General features: G+C 43.1%; 1 protein-coding gene across 1 annotated transcript in view; it reads left to right on the top strand.

Annotated features, from left to right (window-relative positions):
• Positions 1 to 18,148, top strand: part of LOC145400978 (adhesion molecule nephrin-like) — a 108,694-nt gene that overhangs the window by 55,987 nt on the left and 34,559 nt on the right. Inside the window, exons 9-10 of the mRNA XM_080273338.1 lie at positions 8,782 to 8,941; positions 11,596 to 11,889. Of these exons, the coding sequence (XP_080129464.1) occupies positions 8,782 to 8,941; positions 11,596 to 11,889 (454 nt within the window). The remainder of the gene's footprint in view (positions 1 to 8,781; positions 8,942 to 11,595; positions 11,890 to 18,148) is intronic.

Below are 18,148 nucleotides of genomic sequence, written 5' to 3'. Positions count from 1 at the left end.
CTTTCTTTACAAGCGACATGTATTCCAGGCTTCAGCTCCATGCCATTTCGTATTTGCAGAAATAATATTTGTTGTATGTAAGTTGGTTAGGATAAGAAATATGTAAATTTGTGAAAGATGTGCAGCAGGGGAATTAATTTATCAAGTGGGACGAGAGTATACTGAGATGATGTGGCCACACACAGCGTCCTATTGTTTGGTTATGAAAAGGGTACGAGTGTATGTGCAGTGCGAGTGTCTGAGGGCAGAGGTGACCTGGAAGCTTGACAAAGGATGAATGAATGAATGCATGTATAAGCGAGGTATAGATTTTACTGGACTCGCCTCCCTCACGCCCACCCAAAAAATGGCATTTGATGGAAAACAGAAGCTGAAAAGACGGAGGAGTCAAATAGAAGGTCTGCGACACACGAAGTTAACTTTTAGCCCCAAGAAAGTTGACCGTTAACACTCTTTGGATTCTGTGACTCACTCATCGCGGAATTAAAGTGTCTGGTATTCGCTGGAATTAAGTACTACAGAAAACCCGACCAAGAAAATGTTAATCAAGAGCTTTCCTGGTGGCAAATAATAATCGTCTGACATTAGCTAAAAGAGTAGAAGTAGAAAAATCGTCGCCGAGATTTAAGGCCTGAAAGTAAAAAATGTTATTATAGTTCCCTTCATAATTAAGGTGTTTATGGGTCCATTCTTATAATTTATGGCTGCGTACCCTGAAGCAAATATGAGATCCTATTTACTCATCCTCCTCTCATCCACTCGTCCTCTCTGACTGCACCTTCTCATCCTGTACCATCCTTTCCACTAAGCCTTTCTTCTTCCTGCTCACTCCTCTCTTATTCACTCATTACCCCTTACTATAATTTTGTGCTCTCTCTCATTCCCATCTCATCCTGTTCTTGTCTCTGTGCTTTCCACTTTCATTTCCTTGTCGTCCTGCTCTTGCCTCTCTCTCTCTCTCTCTCTCTCTCTCTCTCTCTCTCTCTCTCACACACACACACACACACACACACACACACACACACACACACACACACACACACACACACACACACACACACACACACACACACACACACACACACACTCCTTCGCTCGCTTGCTCTCACTCTCACTTGCTCACCCTCATTCTCACTCTCTCTCTCACTCCCAATTAGGCCAACAAGATCCCGCCACAACATACCCAGTTACAAACACACCATCACTAGGGTCTTACCAACGCATACACTCACTCTCACTCTCCCTCTCTCACTCTTACTCTCTCACTCTCTCACACTCTCTCACTCCCAATTAGGCCAACAAGATCCCGCAACAACACACCCAATTACCAACACACCATCACCAGCATCTCACCAGCCTCTTCCGAATTCACAAAGTAACATACGATCCATTCTCTTTTGTAGCAGTGATAATTTTTTATGTTTTCCAGGAAGGATATAGGCGAGGAAAGTGCAGAATTTTCCCATATCTCCTATTCTTCCTAAAAAATCAAATCTTATTTTTAGAGGCTATTGGTTATAAGTTTGTGAATGGGGTTTTTTGCAAATATTCATAACAGAGCCGAAGCATTTTAATGAGAGCCTGTCAGAAATCATTATGTTTGGTCGCATGTCTCCTCTGACTTGAATAAAACTTTCCATCGCTACACAGAACAGAATACAAACATCGTGCTGCGTGGGTACAGTGATCTCTGTTGTGATTCTATTCTTGCTGCCGCCACATGATCGCATTTAGCTCAGGGAAGACGTCTTTGAAGGGGCTGCCTGTGGAACTAAAGAAATATGACACTAGAACAGAGAGGATAAGAGACTGTGGTCTGACAGCTGAGGACATCTTGCTTTAGAACTGGGGGACCTAGGAAATACGACTTGAATAATGAGGAACGAGGAAAATATCACTCGAAATTTGAGAAATAAAGGAAATATAGTGTTCTAAAATAAGTAATGTTGGTACAGAGAGGAAGTACTAATTGTAATAAAAGAACTGAGAAACCATAGAAATGTGATATGAGAATTGAGGAGCTAAACAGACATGGCCTGAGTACTGAGGAAATCAAGAAAGAAGGTATGAAAACTGAGAAAATAACCATACATAACTGAGAAACAAAGTAAAAATAGCCTATGAACTGAGGAACTACGTAAATATATCCTGATAACTGAGGGTCGGAATAAACTGAAAAATGAGGAAGTAAAATTCTCTAAGAGTGGGAACTAAGGAAATAAGACTTAAAAAAACATGAATAACTAAGGAATGTAACTCAGGAAGAATGGAGACTTACACACATAACCTTAACACTAAGAAAAGTTGATAGGTGTGACTGAGAAACTAAGTAAATACACCCTGAAAATTGAGTAACTAGATAAACATAACGTGATAACCAAGAAACTAAATAAATATACTCTACGAACTGAGGAACTATGAACAAGAGACGAGGACACCGAATAACGAAAATAATCCTGGAAGTAAACATACCCTGCGAACCGAGGAACTAAGGACACAGTAACCCCGAACAATGAAATAAACAGAACCTGAAGACCAAGACTCTACGTAAACATACCTTACGAACTGAGGAACTAAGGACAAGGGACAATAACTTCGGGGAAATCCACCACGAAACCCATCAGGCTGGAGAAGTTGTGGAATTGTTTCACTAGATTCCCACCCTCGACCACCATGTTCCACGTCCCTCAAAATGTCCTTCGTACGTCAGGCCGCCGTCCCTCGTACCCCAGACTGTGATTAATATTTCTGGGAATAATCAGGCAGGTTCGGTGTAGCCTCGACAAGTTTCCGTGTCCAAGATTGTTCTGCTTTACTTTACACAGGAGCAAGATCATCCTTTGCAGGACCGAGATACACTAGCTAACTTACGACCAACTCCCCGGGATTACTGTGATTTGTTTATTGCAGGGATAACAAAGAAGCATCAGAGCCGGGGTCTCTGTCGGAATTTTTTTTTTTTTTTTTTTTAGGAGGAACGAGAAAGCATCAGAGCTGAACCGTAACAGCCAAGACGTTAATTCACAAACGACCTTACGATCAATTCACAGTTGTAACTGTGATTTATTTTTCCGGAAGAACAAAGTAAAGGATGATTCTCATTTTCTTTTGCCTTCTGCAGGAACAAATCCTGCTTTTCATTCAGTTTGATCGGGATTTTCTTCGTCTTGAACTAGCCACTGAAAGAAATAGTGCAACAGCGCTTCATTCTATCAGTAGCACTTCTCTGTGACTAGCATCGTACCCTAAGCATCATATTCTAGTGATAATCTGTTGTTACAACTCAGTATTCAAGATGCAGAGATGGCAATTTCATGCCAAGATGAAGTGAAGAGAGTATAGTTGCGACGAGAGATCAGTCCTAAGTCAGTCTGTGAATCTGGCCTCTGTTTCCACAGTAACCTCTCCTTGTTTTCCTTGTCTGTCCTGCGGGTGTTGCGTCGTGTTAGGCCCAATATTCCAGTGTTAGTCTGAAATACGTAAATATTGGGTTGCTTTACTCATTCCCATTCTCCTCCTCGTTCCCCACCCTTTTCCTTCCCTTTCCCCCCTGTCACTTTCCTCTCCCTCATCCCCCTTTCCGCAACCCCCTCTCTCCTCTCACCCTCCTGTCATCTTCTCTCCTGCACCTCCTTTCACCCCTCTCCCTCCCCCCTTTCACACCCCTCCCCCTTTGTTTCTTCCCCTCTCTCCTCTCCCTCCTTTCATCCCCTCTTTCCCCCTTTTCTTCCCCTCTTTCACCTCAAAGGAGTACAAGAACAAAGGACAGCAGACAGCAATAGACCTAATGGCCCTTTCGGGTTCAATGGGTTAGAGCGCTCTGACCGAAGGGTCGGAGGTTCGAATCCACTCATGGGTCATTGGTAGACATCAGGAAGGGCTTCCGGTCATAAAGTGCCACACGCTTCAAAACCAAAGTCCTCTACCCAGGGGCAACACCTTAGCCCATGTCGAAAAAAGGGGACACGGCGTACAGCAAATACAAAAAGACTACGATATCTAATTCTGCGATATGAAAATAAGGATAGCAGTGCTAGAAGGCTCCCTTCCATCCACCAAACCCTCCAAAACTGAATAGGACACACTAAGGAATTGTACATAGTGAAAATGTTGTTCATCGATTTCATAGCAAATTATATTCCGACTTTAAATCCATCTAGTTTATTAGCTTTCTTTGCCGCTTCTGAGCATTGTCGGCTTGGTCTCAAATCCTTTGTTATTATTATTCCTAGATCTTTTTCTTGAATTATATTATTAACTCAGTATCATTAATAGAGTGCCTAAATTCTTCATCTTTACTTACAGCATTAAAAACTTTGCATTTGTCAGTATTAATATCCATTTGAAACGTTTCAGCCCAGTTAAGTAATTTATCTAGATGTCTGTGAATCATCAGCCTACATTCGGGTGTGTTCGGTCTGTCTCCGATTTTACAGCCAAACCTTCATCAATATCGTCAGTATAAACTAGAAACTCATCCATCCCCCCACCCCACCCCTCAGCCTCGTCCCCGGTCCACCTGTTGGAAAATCCTGGTCCATCTGGGTGCCACTCCAGGGTCTGAGGGGGCCACTTGCAGGCGTCAGCGAAGGGTCGGTCCTTTGGGAGTCACGTAGGACGGCAGGACGCGAACCTATATATATTTCACTGGCCGGAATGCAGTCAGAGGCACGTAGGCTAGCGAGTGGCAGGGGGAGGAGGGTCTAAAGGAAATGTCCAGATGGTGAGACTGCCTTTTTTCGGTGTGTATGTGTGTGTGTGTGTGTATGTGTGTGTGTGTGTGTGTGTGTGTGTGTGTGTGTGTGTGTGTGTGTGTGTGTGTGTGTGTGTGTGAGAAAGAGAGAAAAGGGGGTTAGGGAAGTACCTGACAAACGTTCCTCCGATACTGTGACACTCAACCACCTCCTTCCAGTCCAGGTCCCTATTTCAGTTCTACGGTAAACAGCAGGAGATAAATTGGTAAATCGATTTTGTAAGGGAAAGGACCGCAGATGAGTTTGCCTACAGAATGGCCTGTATATCTGTTGTCTGACGCTACATCCTGTGAGGGAGGTGTCAACAAAGGTCCTCCGGACCTTCCTGTCTCTATACTCTCGCACCCGACTTCCCCACTTGTCCTCAGTCTCTTTCTTTCCTTCTCTGATGCACCTCACTCTCACGCACTCTCCTAGTCAGTCTCTTGGTCTCCATTCACTCAACTTGGACAAATGTTCTTGGACTGTAAGGAAGAGAGGAGATATTTTTTGCGGCGTCCAAGTCAGGGAAAGACTTGGGATTTAGTGTCGGGCAAGAGAGAGAAATGGAAAGATATATCTTTGGTAAGATATATACATAGAGAGAGAGAGACAGAGAGATTTAGTTATAGATGGATATAGATATATATAGATAGATACATAGATACATAGATAGATGTAATATATATACATATATTTGTTTTATTTTGTTTATTTATTTACATTTATATGATATGTGCGATATATATATATATATAGATAGATAGATAGATATATTTTCTTAACCATTAGTAATTTACAGAGTTTATTTTAATTGAAAGCAAAGAAATTTACAAGGCATCCCAAGAAAAGTGAATGCATGAAGGATATTTATGCTGATAAATTGGAATGCCCATAGAAGCCTTGGTGTTAAGGTTCCCAAAGGAAAGGTGTGTTGTTGTTGCTGTTGTTGTTGTGGAGATTTCGTTCAGGGATGGACACCGCATTTGCGTCTCTCCATCCATGTAACAGGGGCACTGCAGTAGGCTCCACTTGCAAATGGTTTCCTATGTTACATGAAACCATTAGGCTTGTCACTTAGTGTAGAGCCACCTGAAGTGGAAAGAAGACTAATAAAAAGTAACATCATAGAAAGAAAAAAATAGAAAGAGAGGAGGGTAGACACAGTGACAGAATAAGAAAGGGGAGGATTGAAGGAGGCTGCACTACATCAAGTGAGTAAATGATGATCGCCACAACCTGCCACCAAGAAAAAGACAGCACTTGAGAGAAATGCAATGACGCTTACAAATGACAGCAAGCAGTAGGAATGGCTGTAAACGATGCCAAAGAGTTTAGGGTTGCCAAAGAAGCGGAACGGCTTCAAGAAAATATCACTGCATTCAGAAAATACTCCAGGAAGTATGAATGCTTGTAAGAGGTGACGGTGGAGTTTAGGCGTGCAAAAGAAAAATAAATGCTTATGAGAAATGTCAAACAGTTATGAGGAGAGTTCAAGAAAGCAATGTTTCTAATCCATGCCACCGAAACTTGAAAGTGCCGAAGAAAACTAGTGCAGGAAAAAATTTCTACATGGTATAGAAAGATGTGCTTTAAAGGCCAGAAAACTTTAAAAAATATATAATAGATGTAAGTAGATACGCAAGGAAATCGGAATGTTTTTAAGAGATGCTACTGGAGTTAGAACGAGTGCCAAGAGAAATGAAAATTTTATATCCGAATATATATATATATATATATATATATATATATATATATATATATATATATATGTGTGTGTGTGTGTGTGTGTGTGTGTGTGTGTGTAAAGCAGATTCCACCATGGAATGCCAAAGAAATCCCAAGAGACAGGAAGACATGTAAGACATGTCGTGAAGGTTAGAGTGACCATGAAAAACGAATGAAGGAAGGAGATGCCACGGAGTGTAAAAAGGATGGCCAAAGAAAATGGAGTGCCTGAAAGAAATTTGAGAGAGAGAGAGAGAGAGAGAGAGAGAGAGAGGCCTGAAGAGGGACCTAAACACGCAAGAACGTCATAAGAAACACCTTTATCCCTAACCCCCACTCTTCCTCTCCTTCTTCCTCTCCGTACCCCCTCTCCCTCCCCTCATCCTCTCATCCCCCTTCCTGCCATTCTCTTATTGGTCACCACCCGTACCCTCAATCATTCCTTCTCCCTGCCCGTTCCCACTACCCATTCTCTCCTTTCCACCTCTTACGTCTTCCCGTCTCCCTCCCTCCCACCCTCTTTTTTCTCGTGTTCACACTCATGTTCCTCATCTCCCACTCTTATGCACTCGTCCCACCCCTCCCTACCCTCTCCCCCTATCCCTTCTTCTTCTTCCCTTCTCCCTTACCCCCGTCCTTTTTTCTTTACTCCCCCAATTCTTTTCCCTCCTTCTCTTTCCTCACATTCCCTTCCCCTTCCTTTCCTTCCCCCTTCCCCGTTCCTTCACTTGCACTTATATTTTTCCATCTGCATTTCCCCTCATTTTTGTCTCTCTCAACCCCCGTTCAGCTCTTTTTCTTCACTTCCTTTCCTTCCCTTTCCTCTTCTTTTCACCTCTCTGTCTTCTCCCCTTACCTACTTTCTCTCACCCGCTCTTTCCCTTCCCTCTCCCGCTCTTCTCCATTACCTCTCCTTCCCCTTCCCCATCCCCCTTTCTTCCCCCCCTCTCTCTCCTTCCCTCCCCCCTCCCCCTGCGAGTGGCCGATTCAGCTGTAATGGAGAGGCAGGAGGACAGGAAGGGACTGAATCGTGTCAGGCCGCTGCAGAAAGTGAGGGGAGAGAGAGCGAGAGCGAGAGAGAGAAAGAGAGAGAGAGGAGGGGGGGAATCTCAAGTGATAAGTTATGGTTGTGTGTTTCAGGTCAGTGAGTGAAAGGAAGAATACTTGAATGAGAGAGAGAGAGAGGGAGGGAGGGAGGGAGAGAGAGAGAGAGAGAGAGAGAGAGAGAGGGAGGGAGGGAAAGAGAGAGAGAGAGAGAGGGAGAGAGAGTCCCCTTGCCTATTGAACGGCCATGATATTCCAAACCCGAACGCTTTGCTCCCAATATTTCTTTTAGACTAATCGTTTTCTGCTTCCGACCACCTCCGGCCTTGCACTCACACCTTTTACAGCTCGCCATTTCTTAACCTTCCTTTTTATTTATTGAGGAAGCGTACAGTATCTGATTATTTACTCTTTGCATATCGAAAATGTATCGTTGATATATTTGGCTTAGGGAAGATCTTTGGTATTGAAAGGGTTAGAAGCAGGCACTTTCCTCATCCTCATCACCATCAACATCATTAGCTTCATCATCAGTATCTTCATCTTCACCATCATCATCATCATCATCATCATCATCATCATCATCATCATCATCATCATCATCATCATCATCATCCCCCATAGCAAAGCGTCTCCACATGCCTCCTGTCCACAGCAAGCTACTGTATATTTTCACTGGCTCCGATTTAGTCTACGGAAGTTGATCGCGAGTCCGTCCATACTTCCTTCCTAACCCTAACCACCGTCACATTACTCTTGCTTTTCTCCTCGTGCTTCTCCTTCTCGTCTTCTTGTTTCTTGCTCCTCCTCTTCCTCCTCTTTAATCCCTCCCATTTTCCCTTCCATAGTGAGGTACTGAAACACACCTCAGTGACTGTGATCATCAGCAACAAGAGTCCCCCCCTCTCTTCTCTCTCTCTCTCTCTCTCTCTCTCTCTCTCCCTTTTCTCTTCTTCCTCGTCTTCTTCCTCATCTCTTCCTCCTCTCATCATCCTCTTCTCCTTCCTTCTCTTTTCATCCTCTTCTCTTTCCTCCTCATTTCTTCCTTTTCTCCCTTCTCATGTCTCGCTTCATTCTCTCTCTGTTCTTCCTCTTCTCCTCCCTTATCTCTGGCTTCTCCCTCCCTACCTTCCCGAGCGAGAAAACAAAACGTCTTAGGATCGTAACAGCCATCTCCTTCTTCTCCCCCTCCATTTTCTCTTCCTTCTTCTCTCTCTTTTCTCCTCCTCCTCCTGCTATTCATTTTCCCCCTCTCCATCACCTCCCTCCCTTCCAGAGCGAGGTGCTGGAACACAACGTCTCAGCGGGGGTGATCGTCAGCAACCAGAGCCTCGTGCTGCAGAAGGTGATGAGGGCACAGGCTGGACGCTACTCCTGCCACGCACGCAACTCCATCGGTCTCGGCTCATCCAACTCACTCAGGCTCGATGTGAAGTGTGAGTGCCGAAGTTGTTTATCATCTCATTTATCTTATGTATTGACTTGTTAATGAATTTATTGACGTACATTCCTGTCGCTTTTACTCGACCCTGTACAGTCGTTTGAAAAAGTATCTTAAAAAACAAATGACAGCACAGGCGTTACCCATTGCAAAAGTCCAAATGGTTCTATCCCATGTTAATACACATGATTACGATGATGTCTTTTTATTGTTCATTTTCGGTACTTCCAGACAATTGCATTCAGTTGAGGAAAGATCTCTGGTACTGACCGGGTATATGAGCGCTGTATCTAATCCCTCCGGGTCAAAAAATTCCTTCCAAGCTGAATGAAAATCGTCTGAAGGTAGCCAGAATCAATTGTAAAAGAATGTCACCGGAATGAAGGGGTTAAAAAGTAATCCCTCATGGTAAATAACCGTAACTGATTTTCTGATGACTATCACCGTGGATTTAATTCTGATAGATGCCAGACCATCCATCTAGCTGAGGGGAATTTCCAGCCCCTCCTCCCTCCTCAAGATGGAAAATATTAAACGATTATCCTTTTTCCATTCCGTGGCCCCGCTCATCAAGCCCCTCTCTCTTTTACACCTAATTCCGGGAGCCGAGGGGTTAACGAGGCGTGTGGGGTCCTCCAGCTTACGCCACTGGGATGTTAGATGGGTCATTAGAGATGGAGGCACTTTCAAAACCACTCATTTTAGCTCAGTTGTTTGTCTGATCATAAGTGCTGTACAGAATATCAAACTTCTCACTTTCATTTTTTTTTTTTTTTTTTTTCATTAATTACTAGTGCTGTAAGCAGTTTCAGAGTTACCCTCTTAGATTGTTAATTTGAATACTAGTGCTATGGGGAATTTCAGAGCAACTCACTTCCATTACATTGCCACTAGGTAAGGTTAGGTTAGGATCTGTTAATGAATTTCAAAGCAACATACTTTGATTACAGTGTTAATTTAGATAAGTGTTTTACAAGTCAGAGCAACTGCCTCCTATTACACTCCTGTTAGTTTGATCACTGGCGGTTTAGAGGATTTTACAGCAGCCAAAATTTTACACTGTGGTTAGTTGGCCATAGTGCTGTTGGGAATTTGACAGCCATTCGCTTTGTTTAATGGTTGCCTTGGTCATTTGTGTTGTAGAGAGCGTCAGAACCACCTGCTGTCACTAGATTGTTGGTTAGTTTGGTTGCAGTGGTATAAGGAATGCCAGAGCAAGCCATATTTTATTACTGTGATTGGGAATTTCAAAACAGTTTCCCGCCATTAACGTGTGATTAGGTTGGTTAATTAACAGTACCGTATGTAACTTCAAAGCAACTTACTTTCATTAGATTGTTATTTTTTAATGGACAGCTACCTCTCTCAGCGCTTCCAACACAATACCCATTTTACTATAACTTGGACTAAACTTACCATCTCTTTGTCCTAAATTCGGAGTTGTAGAAATGCATTAACACTAAAATGTGATGCCAGTCATGAAGTGCTACGGAGAGAATGTAGAGCCGTAACAAGGTCTTTTTCTGCCACTGACGTATGTGAAATAAGCTGCAAGAGGACGAAAATCTGGGCCAAATTAGAGTAAAAACAGTGTAGCAATGGTCCTTCCGAAGCTGAGTATAATATTCTAGTGGCAGCACGAATAAGCTGAGTAACAGACGTCATCACACTTCAAGCTTCTCTTACAGTTGAGAATACTTAGAATTATGGACTTTTCGTACCTGAGTCATATTACGTAACTGTCAATGATTTTTTTTTTCCTTTCATTGATGTGAAGGAGGGGTGAGTGGGTGGTGGAATTAATTATCTGCCATTACACTAACTTTTTTCCACCTTTCTTTTCATATCTTAGTTCTTAATTAAGCTCAAATCCCCAAGTCTCACTATTCATCTGACCCTCGTTCTTTCTCTCCTTCGCCCCAAAGCCCTCCACCTCGAACACATTTTATTTTGCGTTTGTTCTTGATACCTCCAGACGATTTTATTCGGTTTACGTTATTCATTATGGTTATTCGGCTAGTCAGCGAAATTTATGCAATTTAGGGGTTAATTAAGAATCTAACCCCTCCAGTTCAAATAGTCTTTTAAGTTGAGGAATATCCTATGAAAAAGTGAAAGTGTTATTGATGGCTATATGTAACCCCCCCTGTTCCTAAAGTCTCCTAAGATAAATAAAATCGTCTGTTGATAGCAAGAAAAAAAAATTATCATCTAAGCAAACGAGATAAGAATTTTATAAACAGAATCTACCAATTACTAGTCTACACCTAATGGCATTTCTTCAGTAGAGATTACTACCGAATGAAGGACCGATGCAGGAAAAAAAAAAAAAATGTATTTGCCAATTTATGCTTACTTGCCATAATCAGTTCATTATTTAATCTTCAGTGACATCTTTCCACACAGTGCTGGGTTTTGTACTTAATAGTATGTAATATATATTAATTTAAAAAGATAAAACCACTTTCTCCACCACCAGACGCCCCCGTATGCCCAACCACGTCAAGAACAACACGAAACTGAAAAAAAAAAAAAAAAAAAAAAAAAAAAAAACTGTGGACCATGAAACGTAGGAAAAATAAATATGGCTACATTACGAAAAAAGGTAAACTATACAACTTTTAATATCAAATTTTCATCCCCCGACAGATGCCCCCGTGTGTTCTCCAGGTCAAGTCACTACCTACGCCGTGGGACGCTACGAGGACGCTGAGGTGACCTGCCAAGTGGACGCCAACCCACGTCAGGAATCGTTTCAGTGGACCTTCAACAACACGGCAGACACCATAGACGTTCCCCAGGGTCGCTTCAGTTCCGGCCTCAACCACAGCGTCATCACATACACGCCCATGACCGCCCTCGACTACGGCACGCTTCTCTGTTGGGCCACGAATGAGATAGGCACGCAGAGGGAACCGTGCGTCTTTCATATCGTTCCGGCAGGTAACTTAGACTGGTTTTGCGTGCGCGCGCGCGCGCGTGTGTGTGTGTGTGTGTGTGTGTGTGTGTGTGTGTGTGTGTGTGTTTCAGATGGCAGATTTAAGCACGCAATATCACCTGCACCCCTATCACTCCTCTGGTCTACGGCACACTTCTCTGTTGGACCACAAATGAGATGTGGACATAGAGGCTACCGTGCGTCCTTCATATCAGCCCTGTAGGTAATATGGACTGGCATTTATTTTGCTAGATTTAAGCAAGTAATAATGTATATGTGTTTATAACCACGCTGGACTTCGGTACGCTGCTTGTCAGGCCACGCATCAAATCAGGACACAGGTGAACCAGGTGTCTTTCATACTGTCCTGGCGGATAAGGGTGATTCTATGAGATAAAAGAGGGAGAGAGAAAGAGAGACCTGAAAGTTCAATATTGCTGACCTGGCATGCACAGAATGAGAGAGATAGACACACACACACACACACACACACACACACAATATATTTATAGATAGATAGATTGTGTGTGTGTGTGTGTGTGTGTGTGTGTGTGTTTGAAGTGTTATGTAGATAAACAGAGACAAGATAACCTAAAGATGTCACCCACCACGCATATCACCTTCATAACAAAGCATCCACCCTTGACCTTTCACACAGGCTTTACACTCTCTCTCTCTCTCTCTCTCTCTCTCTCTCTCTCTCTCTCTCTCTCTCTCTCTCTCTCTCTTTCTCTTTCTCTCTCTCTCTCTAAAAGCATAAAAGGTTGCGTGGGAAGGTAAGCGAGGCGTGTTTGACAGAAATCCCTGTCACAAGCTTTGTACTGTAACTGAAAGGTCCTGTAGCAGTTTGATGTGTGTGTGGGAGGAGCAGCTTTGAGAGTTTCGTAACACCTCTTCCTAAGTGATCTATTCTGCCCATCACACGTCATTATCCTCTTGTACTTGACTGATGAGTAAGGATGGAAGTTTGGAGGGTGAAGTGCTTGGAAGGGTACAGCAGGGAAGAAAGGTTGCTGGTTCTTTGAAAGCAGTGATAAGAAACAGGGAAGTGAGCATGGAAGTGAAAAAGTTACTACATGACAGTATTGTGATACCAACTCTAACGTATGGTAGTGAAGCTTGGACGTTGTTGGAAGGACACAAGTCAAGAGTGAGAGCAGTGGAAATGAGTTATTTAAGAGGAGCCTGTGGAGTCACATGGAGAGACAGGCTGACGAATGAGGATATAAAGGAGCGTTGTGGTGTGGATGTGAATGTGACAGGAAGCGTTATGAGGAACACACTGAGGTGGTTTGGCCATGTGGAGAGGATGGAGGGTGAGAGACTGACGAAGAGAGTGTATGTGAGTGAGGTGGAGGGGGGGGAAAGGGAGGGGGAGGCCGAGGATGAGATGGAGGGATGGGGTGGAGAGGTATATGAGAGAGGGGGGTGTGAGTTGGGAGCAGGGCAGTGAAATGGCGGGGGACAGGGCGACGTGGAGGCGATTTGTTTGTGGCCACCCCAAACGGGATTGAGGCGTCTGGCAGTAGATAGATAGATAGACTTGACTGATGCAAAGTACGTAGATATTAAAGCCATATAGATTACTTAAAAGACAATGTTGAGGTGTAATATCCAAAATAAATCGCTAAAGCAGAGGTGGTTCGGTCTCTACGCCACCTAGATACATCAAGGTAAAAGGTGGAAGAAGACTCCTCCATCTACTGGCCCAGGTCCTGATTGTTACCTGCATTATGTCGGCATTGAAAAACGGTGTGCTCGGAACTTGGCCTAATGAAATGAGTGTTCTTCCTGTATCTTTTACTCGCACGATATTGCAATTTGCGTCAAAATATGTTTGTTCCCGATCTCAAGAGTGATGTGGCCTTTGAGCTGAATAAACTCGTCCTTCTGTGAGAGGAGCAAACTATACCTAATGAACGAGACAGTGCTGAAGGGGTTAGCCTGTTACTTTATTGCTTCATTACCCCCATCGTTCATTCACTGTAACTAGGAGTTATTTTACCCAGCAGCTTATTTACTTCATCCTTAGCCTTTATCATTCTTTTTCTGTGCCTGCCCTCCTCTCTTCCTATTTCTCCCATCTTTCCAGTTACTTCTTATTGCTTTTCTCTCCTTTACAGGTGGCTTTACATTGAGTGACAAGCCAAATGGTTTCCTGTAAGCAGGAAACCATTTACAACGCTGGGTGGTAACCATATAACCAAACCATACGTACTCCCTTTGTGTCAGCAAGTGGGTTGGTGGAGGGTTAGTGCCCCTCCCCTTAAACAAATAACTCAAAGTCAAATGGCCACCCCTTACGGGATTATGGCGTCTGGCAATAGATAGATAGCTTATTTCCGTAGCCCGGTGGGAGAATTAGACAATACTGCGACTCCACATCCTTCATAGTACTTTTTCGTGACTAAGACAATACTACAGCTGTACATCCTTTCCCTAGTACTTTTTGGTAACTAAGACACTACTACAGCACTTCATTCTTTCCACAGAACTTTTTTCGCAACTAGGATAATGCTGCAGCTCTACATCCTTTCCATAGTATTTTTTTCGTAAATAAGACGATACTGCAGTTCTACATCCTTTCCACAGTACTTTTTGTTCGTGACTAGCAGTATATTCGTGCCAATATATTACTACTATTAAATCAAGTTGGAGAGATGATAATTTTTCATTTAAAGTAGACAAGAGTATAGATTTAATGGTACTGTCTGAATGATGTGTGTCCATTTTCAGGCACGTCTAATAAAACTAACTAAATATTCAGTCCGATGTTTTTAATTTCACAGCAAAGTATTATGGAAAAGAGATTTATTAATGGTTATTGAAGTAGGATATACAGAGCCCTATTTCCCGGTCCCTTGTCCACCAGAATGCTAAAGTTCAGTACGAGGCTGTTATTTTTATTTCATTTTTGGTATCTACTGACGCATATATTCATGCATCGAGAAACTTTACTGACTGGAGGGGTTAGATGTAGCCCTTACTAACTCCATCATTACCTGCGTGTACTCATATAGTCAAGAAAATCGTCCAGTAGCAGTGAACAGTAAGCACGTATGGCGTCCTCGACCTGAAGAGATTAAACACAGCGCGAACAACAGCTTTCAGATATAGGCCTAGTTCCTGTGCATCATCACCAATTGTCACCACCCACTGAGATCTTGCAAAACTAATGGATGTACGTAAAGTGGTTTGTATTTCGGTTCAGCATTTCCTATCCCGAGCAGTGTTATGGGATTTTTCGACTGGGACTGTACCGTATGTGTACATGAACGGTCCATGTCGTTCTCCAGCATGTGCTTCAGTACGCCTCACTCTCCGGTTTTTGTTCGTCATCACTTTGCACAGCTCACCAGTAACAGTGTCGTATTTCTGTTCGCCACTGTTTTCCACTGTCTCGTTATCATTTTCCCACAGTTATTCACTTCACTTTCCACCACCCTGAGGAATGGTAGACTCGTACATACATTCTAGGCCACTACTTATGAAGTTAGTCTATATTTATTACCTCCGCCAAAGAAGTTGGAGGAGGTTATGTATTCACCTGTGTTTGTCTGTTTGTCTTTCCACACGATATCTCCAAAAGTTCTCAGTGAATTTCAATGAAATTTTGTGGAAGGGTGGGCTATGGGCCAAGGAATAATTGATTAAATTTCCTGACGGACCTGGATCCGGATCCTACAGCACAATATCTCCAAAAGTTCTCATTGAATTTCAGTGAAATTTTGCTGAAGGGTGGACCATGGGCCAAGAAAGAACTGAATAAATTTTGGGGGAGATCTGGATCCGGATCCTATGTATCGCGCACAAAATCTCCAAAAGTTCTCAATGAATTTCAATAAAATTTTGTGTAAGAGTGGGCCTTGGGTTAAGAAACAATCGATTAAATTTGGGGGCGGATCCGGATCCAATATATTCCACACAATATGTCCACGGATCCGGATCCGTTCTGATGGCAGTGGCGGAGGTATGCGCTCTCTGAGTCTTTCTAGTTATTTTTATTATAGCCTTTTATCATTTTTAGCCGAGTTGGGAGATTTTATTCTAGTTAATGCCAGACATTTTTACTGCGTATAAGAAATTCGTATGTAATGGTTAAAAAATATTTTCTTCTTTTCACATCAGAGGAACCAGCAACCTCCTTCCCTCATTTTCTTCCATTCCTGAATCTCGTCTCACACAACTTATGCTTTTCTTTTGACCCCCTCCCACACGGCACTTAAGTCCTCTCTCGCTTCCTTAGTCTCCCACACCCACACACACCGATGCTTCAAAGTCGACATCAAGGGCACGTATCACAAACACAGGATCACTCGCCTCTTGCAACAAAGACCTCTTTTTTGTGTGTGTGTGTGGGGGGGGTAACAGAAGATATGAAAAGTTTGCCCTCTCTCCTCCCCGTCCTTACAGGAGAAACAGTTTCCATGTATTAAAAGATGCTGTTCCTGCTTTACCATCCTTATCGTAGATACAATAGTCATAGGATTTTCCATAACAAACAGCCTCTAAAGGACCAGTATGATTGTTGGTGCTTTCTTTCCTTTGTACTCCTTTGTAAGTTTGTTCATGCACCTGATCCCTCCTTATATCCCCTCCCATTTTCCCTCCTGATTTTTTTTTTTTTTTTTTTTTTTTTACGTGAGGGTGTGATATGTTGGACGGAGTGAGAGCCCCTGATCTGGCACTCAGAGGAGGCGCTGAGACGGCAGACTCCCCTTCAAATGAATATCGACTTCTGAGATTTTAGTGTCAAAGGGTAAGAATGTGTGGTGAAGGGGGGGTTGGGGATGAGTGGGGAGAGTGGAGGTGTGTGGTGAGGGTGTGGGGATGTGTTGAGAGGATAGGGATATTTGGTGAGTAGTTGGAGATGTGCATTGAGGGAGTGGGTATGCGTGATGATGGTGAAGTGTGGTGAGGGTGTAGAAAAGTAGGGATGAATTATGTAGTGAAGAAGTGAGAAATTGTGATGAAGTGGTGGAAATGAGTGATAAGGGTGTAGGAGATGCGTAGTGAAAGGAAAATACCTGGTGAGGGAGTGTGGATGTGTCTAGAGTTTGCAAGACGATAGGAACGAGAATGAATAGGAAAGTGAGATGCGAGGGTAGGAAGGTGTGAACGGGGTGACGATGCGACGTGAGAGAGTGGAGGTGCGTGGGGATGATGTGAAATGTATGAGGCGAGAGGATAAGAACGTATTGAATGGGTGTGGGAATAGAGAGGGAGATGAGTAGCCGGAGGGTCAAAGAATAATAATGAACGTGGATATGAGTGAATGTGTGTGGTAGGGAAGTGACAATTTGTGTTACTTTAAGATGGTCAGTATTTGGTGAGGGAGTGTGAGGGATGAAGAGATGAGAGATGCAGTGAGTGAGAGATATAAAGTTGAGGTTATATGAACAGCAAGAGGGTATTAGTAGGTAAAGTAAGATTTGTTTGGATGTGCAGGAGGTGGGAGTGAGTTAGAATGGGTAATGAAGGTAAATATAAGGGTACATGAGCAATTAAGGGTACATGAGCAATAAGATGATATAGGTAGGGAAGGCAAGGTTAGTAGGCGAGTGGAATGAGGGAGAGAAGCATGATGAGTGAGAGACAGAGTTATGTTGGTATGTGAGTATATGAAAGGAAATGAGCTGGGTGAGGAAAATGGATGAGGAGGGAGGTAAAGGAGTGAGTGTCTTTGTGGAGAGACTGGGAGTAGACTGATGGATGGAAGATGCGGAAGATGAGCGAAAAGGATGTAAAAGGTATTAGAGGTGTGAGTAATGGAGAAGGTGACAGTGATTGCTAAGGGTAACAAATAAGGGTAAGGAAAATGTACGAAGGAGTAAAAATGTGCGTAGACAGTGCGAAAAAAAGGAATGGAGAGAAGTTTGCCTATATGAGGGATGGAAATGCATGGAGGTGGAAAGGAGGAGAGGGAGTGAGAGTGAGTTGTGAAAGGGTTTGTGAAAGTTTGTGGGTGTGAAGGGTGAGTGTGATGTGAAAAGGAAGAGGGGGAATGAACGTGCTTGAAGGTTTGTGTGTGTGTGTGTGTGTGTGTGTGTGTGTGTGTGTGTGTGTGTGTGTGTGTGTTTGTGTTTGTGTGTGTGTGTGTGTGTGTGTTGTGTGTGTGGGGGAGGGAAATGTGTTTACTGAGTCGGAATATGAGGCCCTAGTTGCATATGCAAGTGAATTATACTTTGACTGTGGTATATGGAGGTGAATTAATGACTATAATTAATACGGTATAAGATGGATGGTGTCAGTGAATGTACAGAT

The sequence above is a fragment of the Coenobita brevimanus genome, chromosome 54 (assembly GCF_032717465.1).
Source record: "Coenobita brevimanus isolate Jiangsu-jjx chromosome 54, ASM3271746v2, whole genome shotgun sequence".
Classification (NCBI taxonomy): Eukaryota; Metazoa; Arthropoda; class Malacostraca; order Decapoda; family Coenobitidae; genus Coenobita; species Coenobita brevimanus.
Note: the sequence above shows the minus strand (reverse complement) of the source record. Positions and strands in the feature narration are given on the sequence as shown.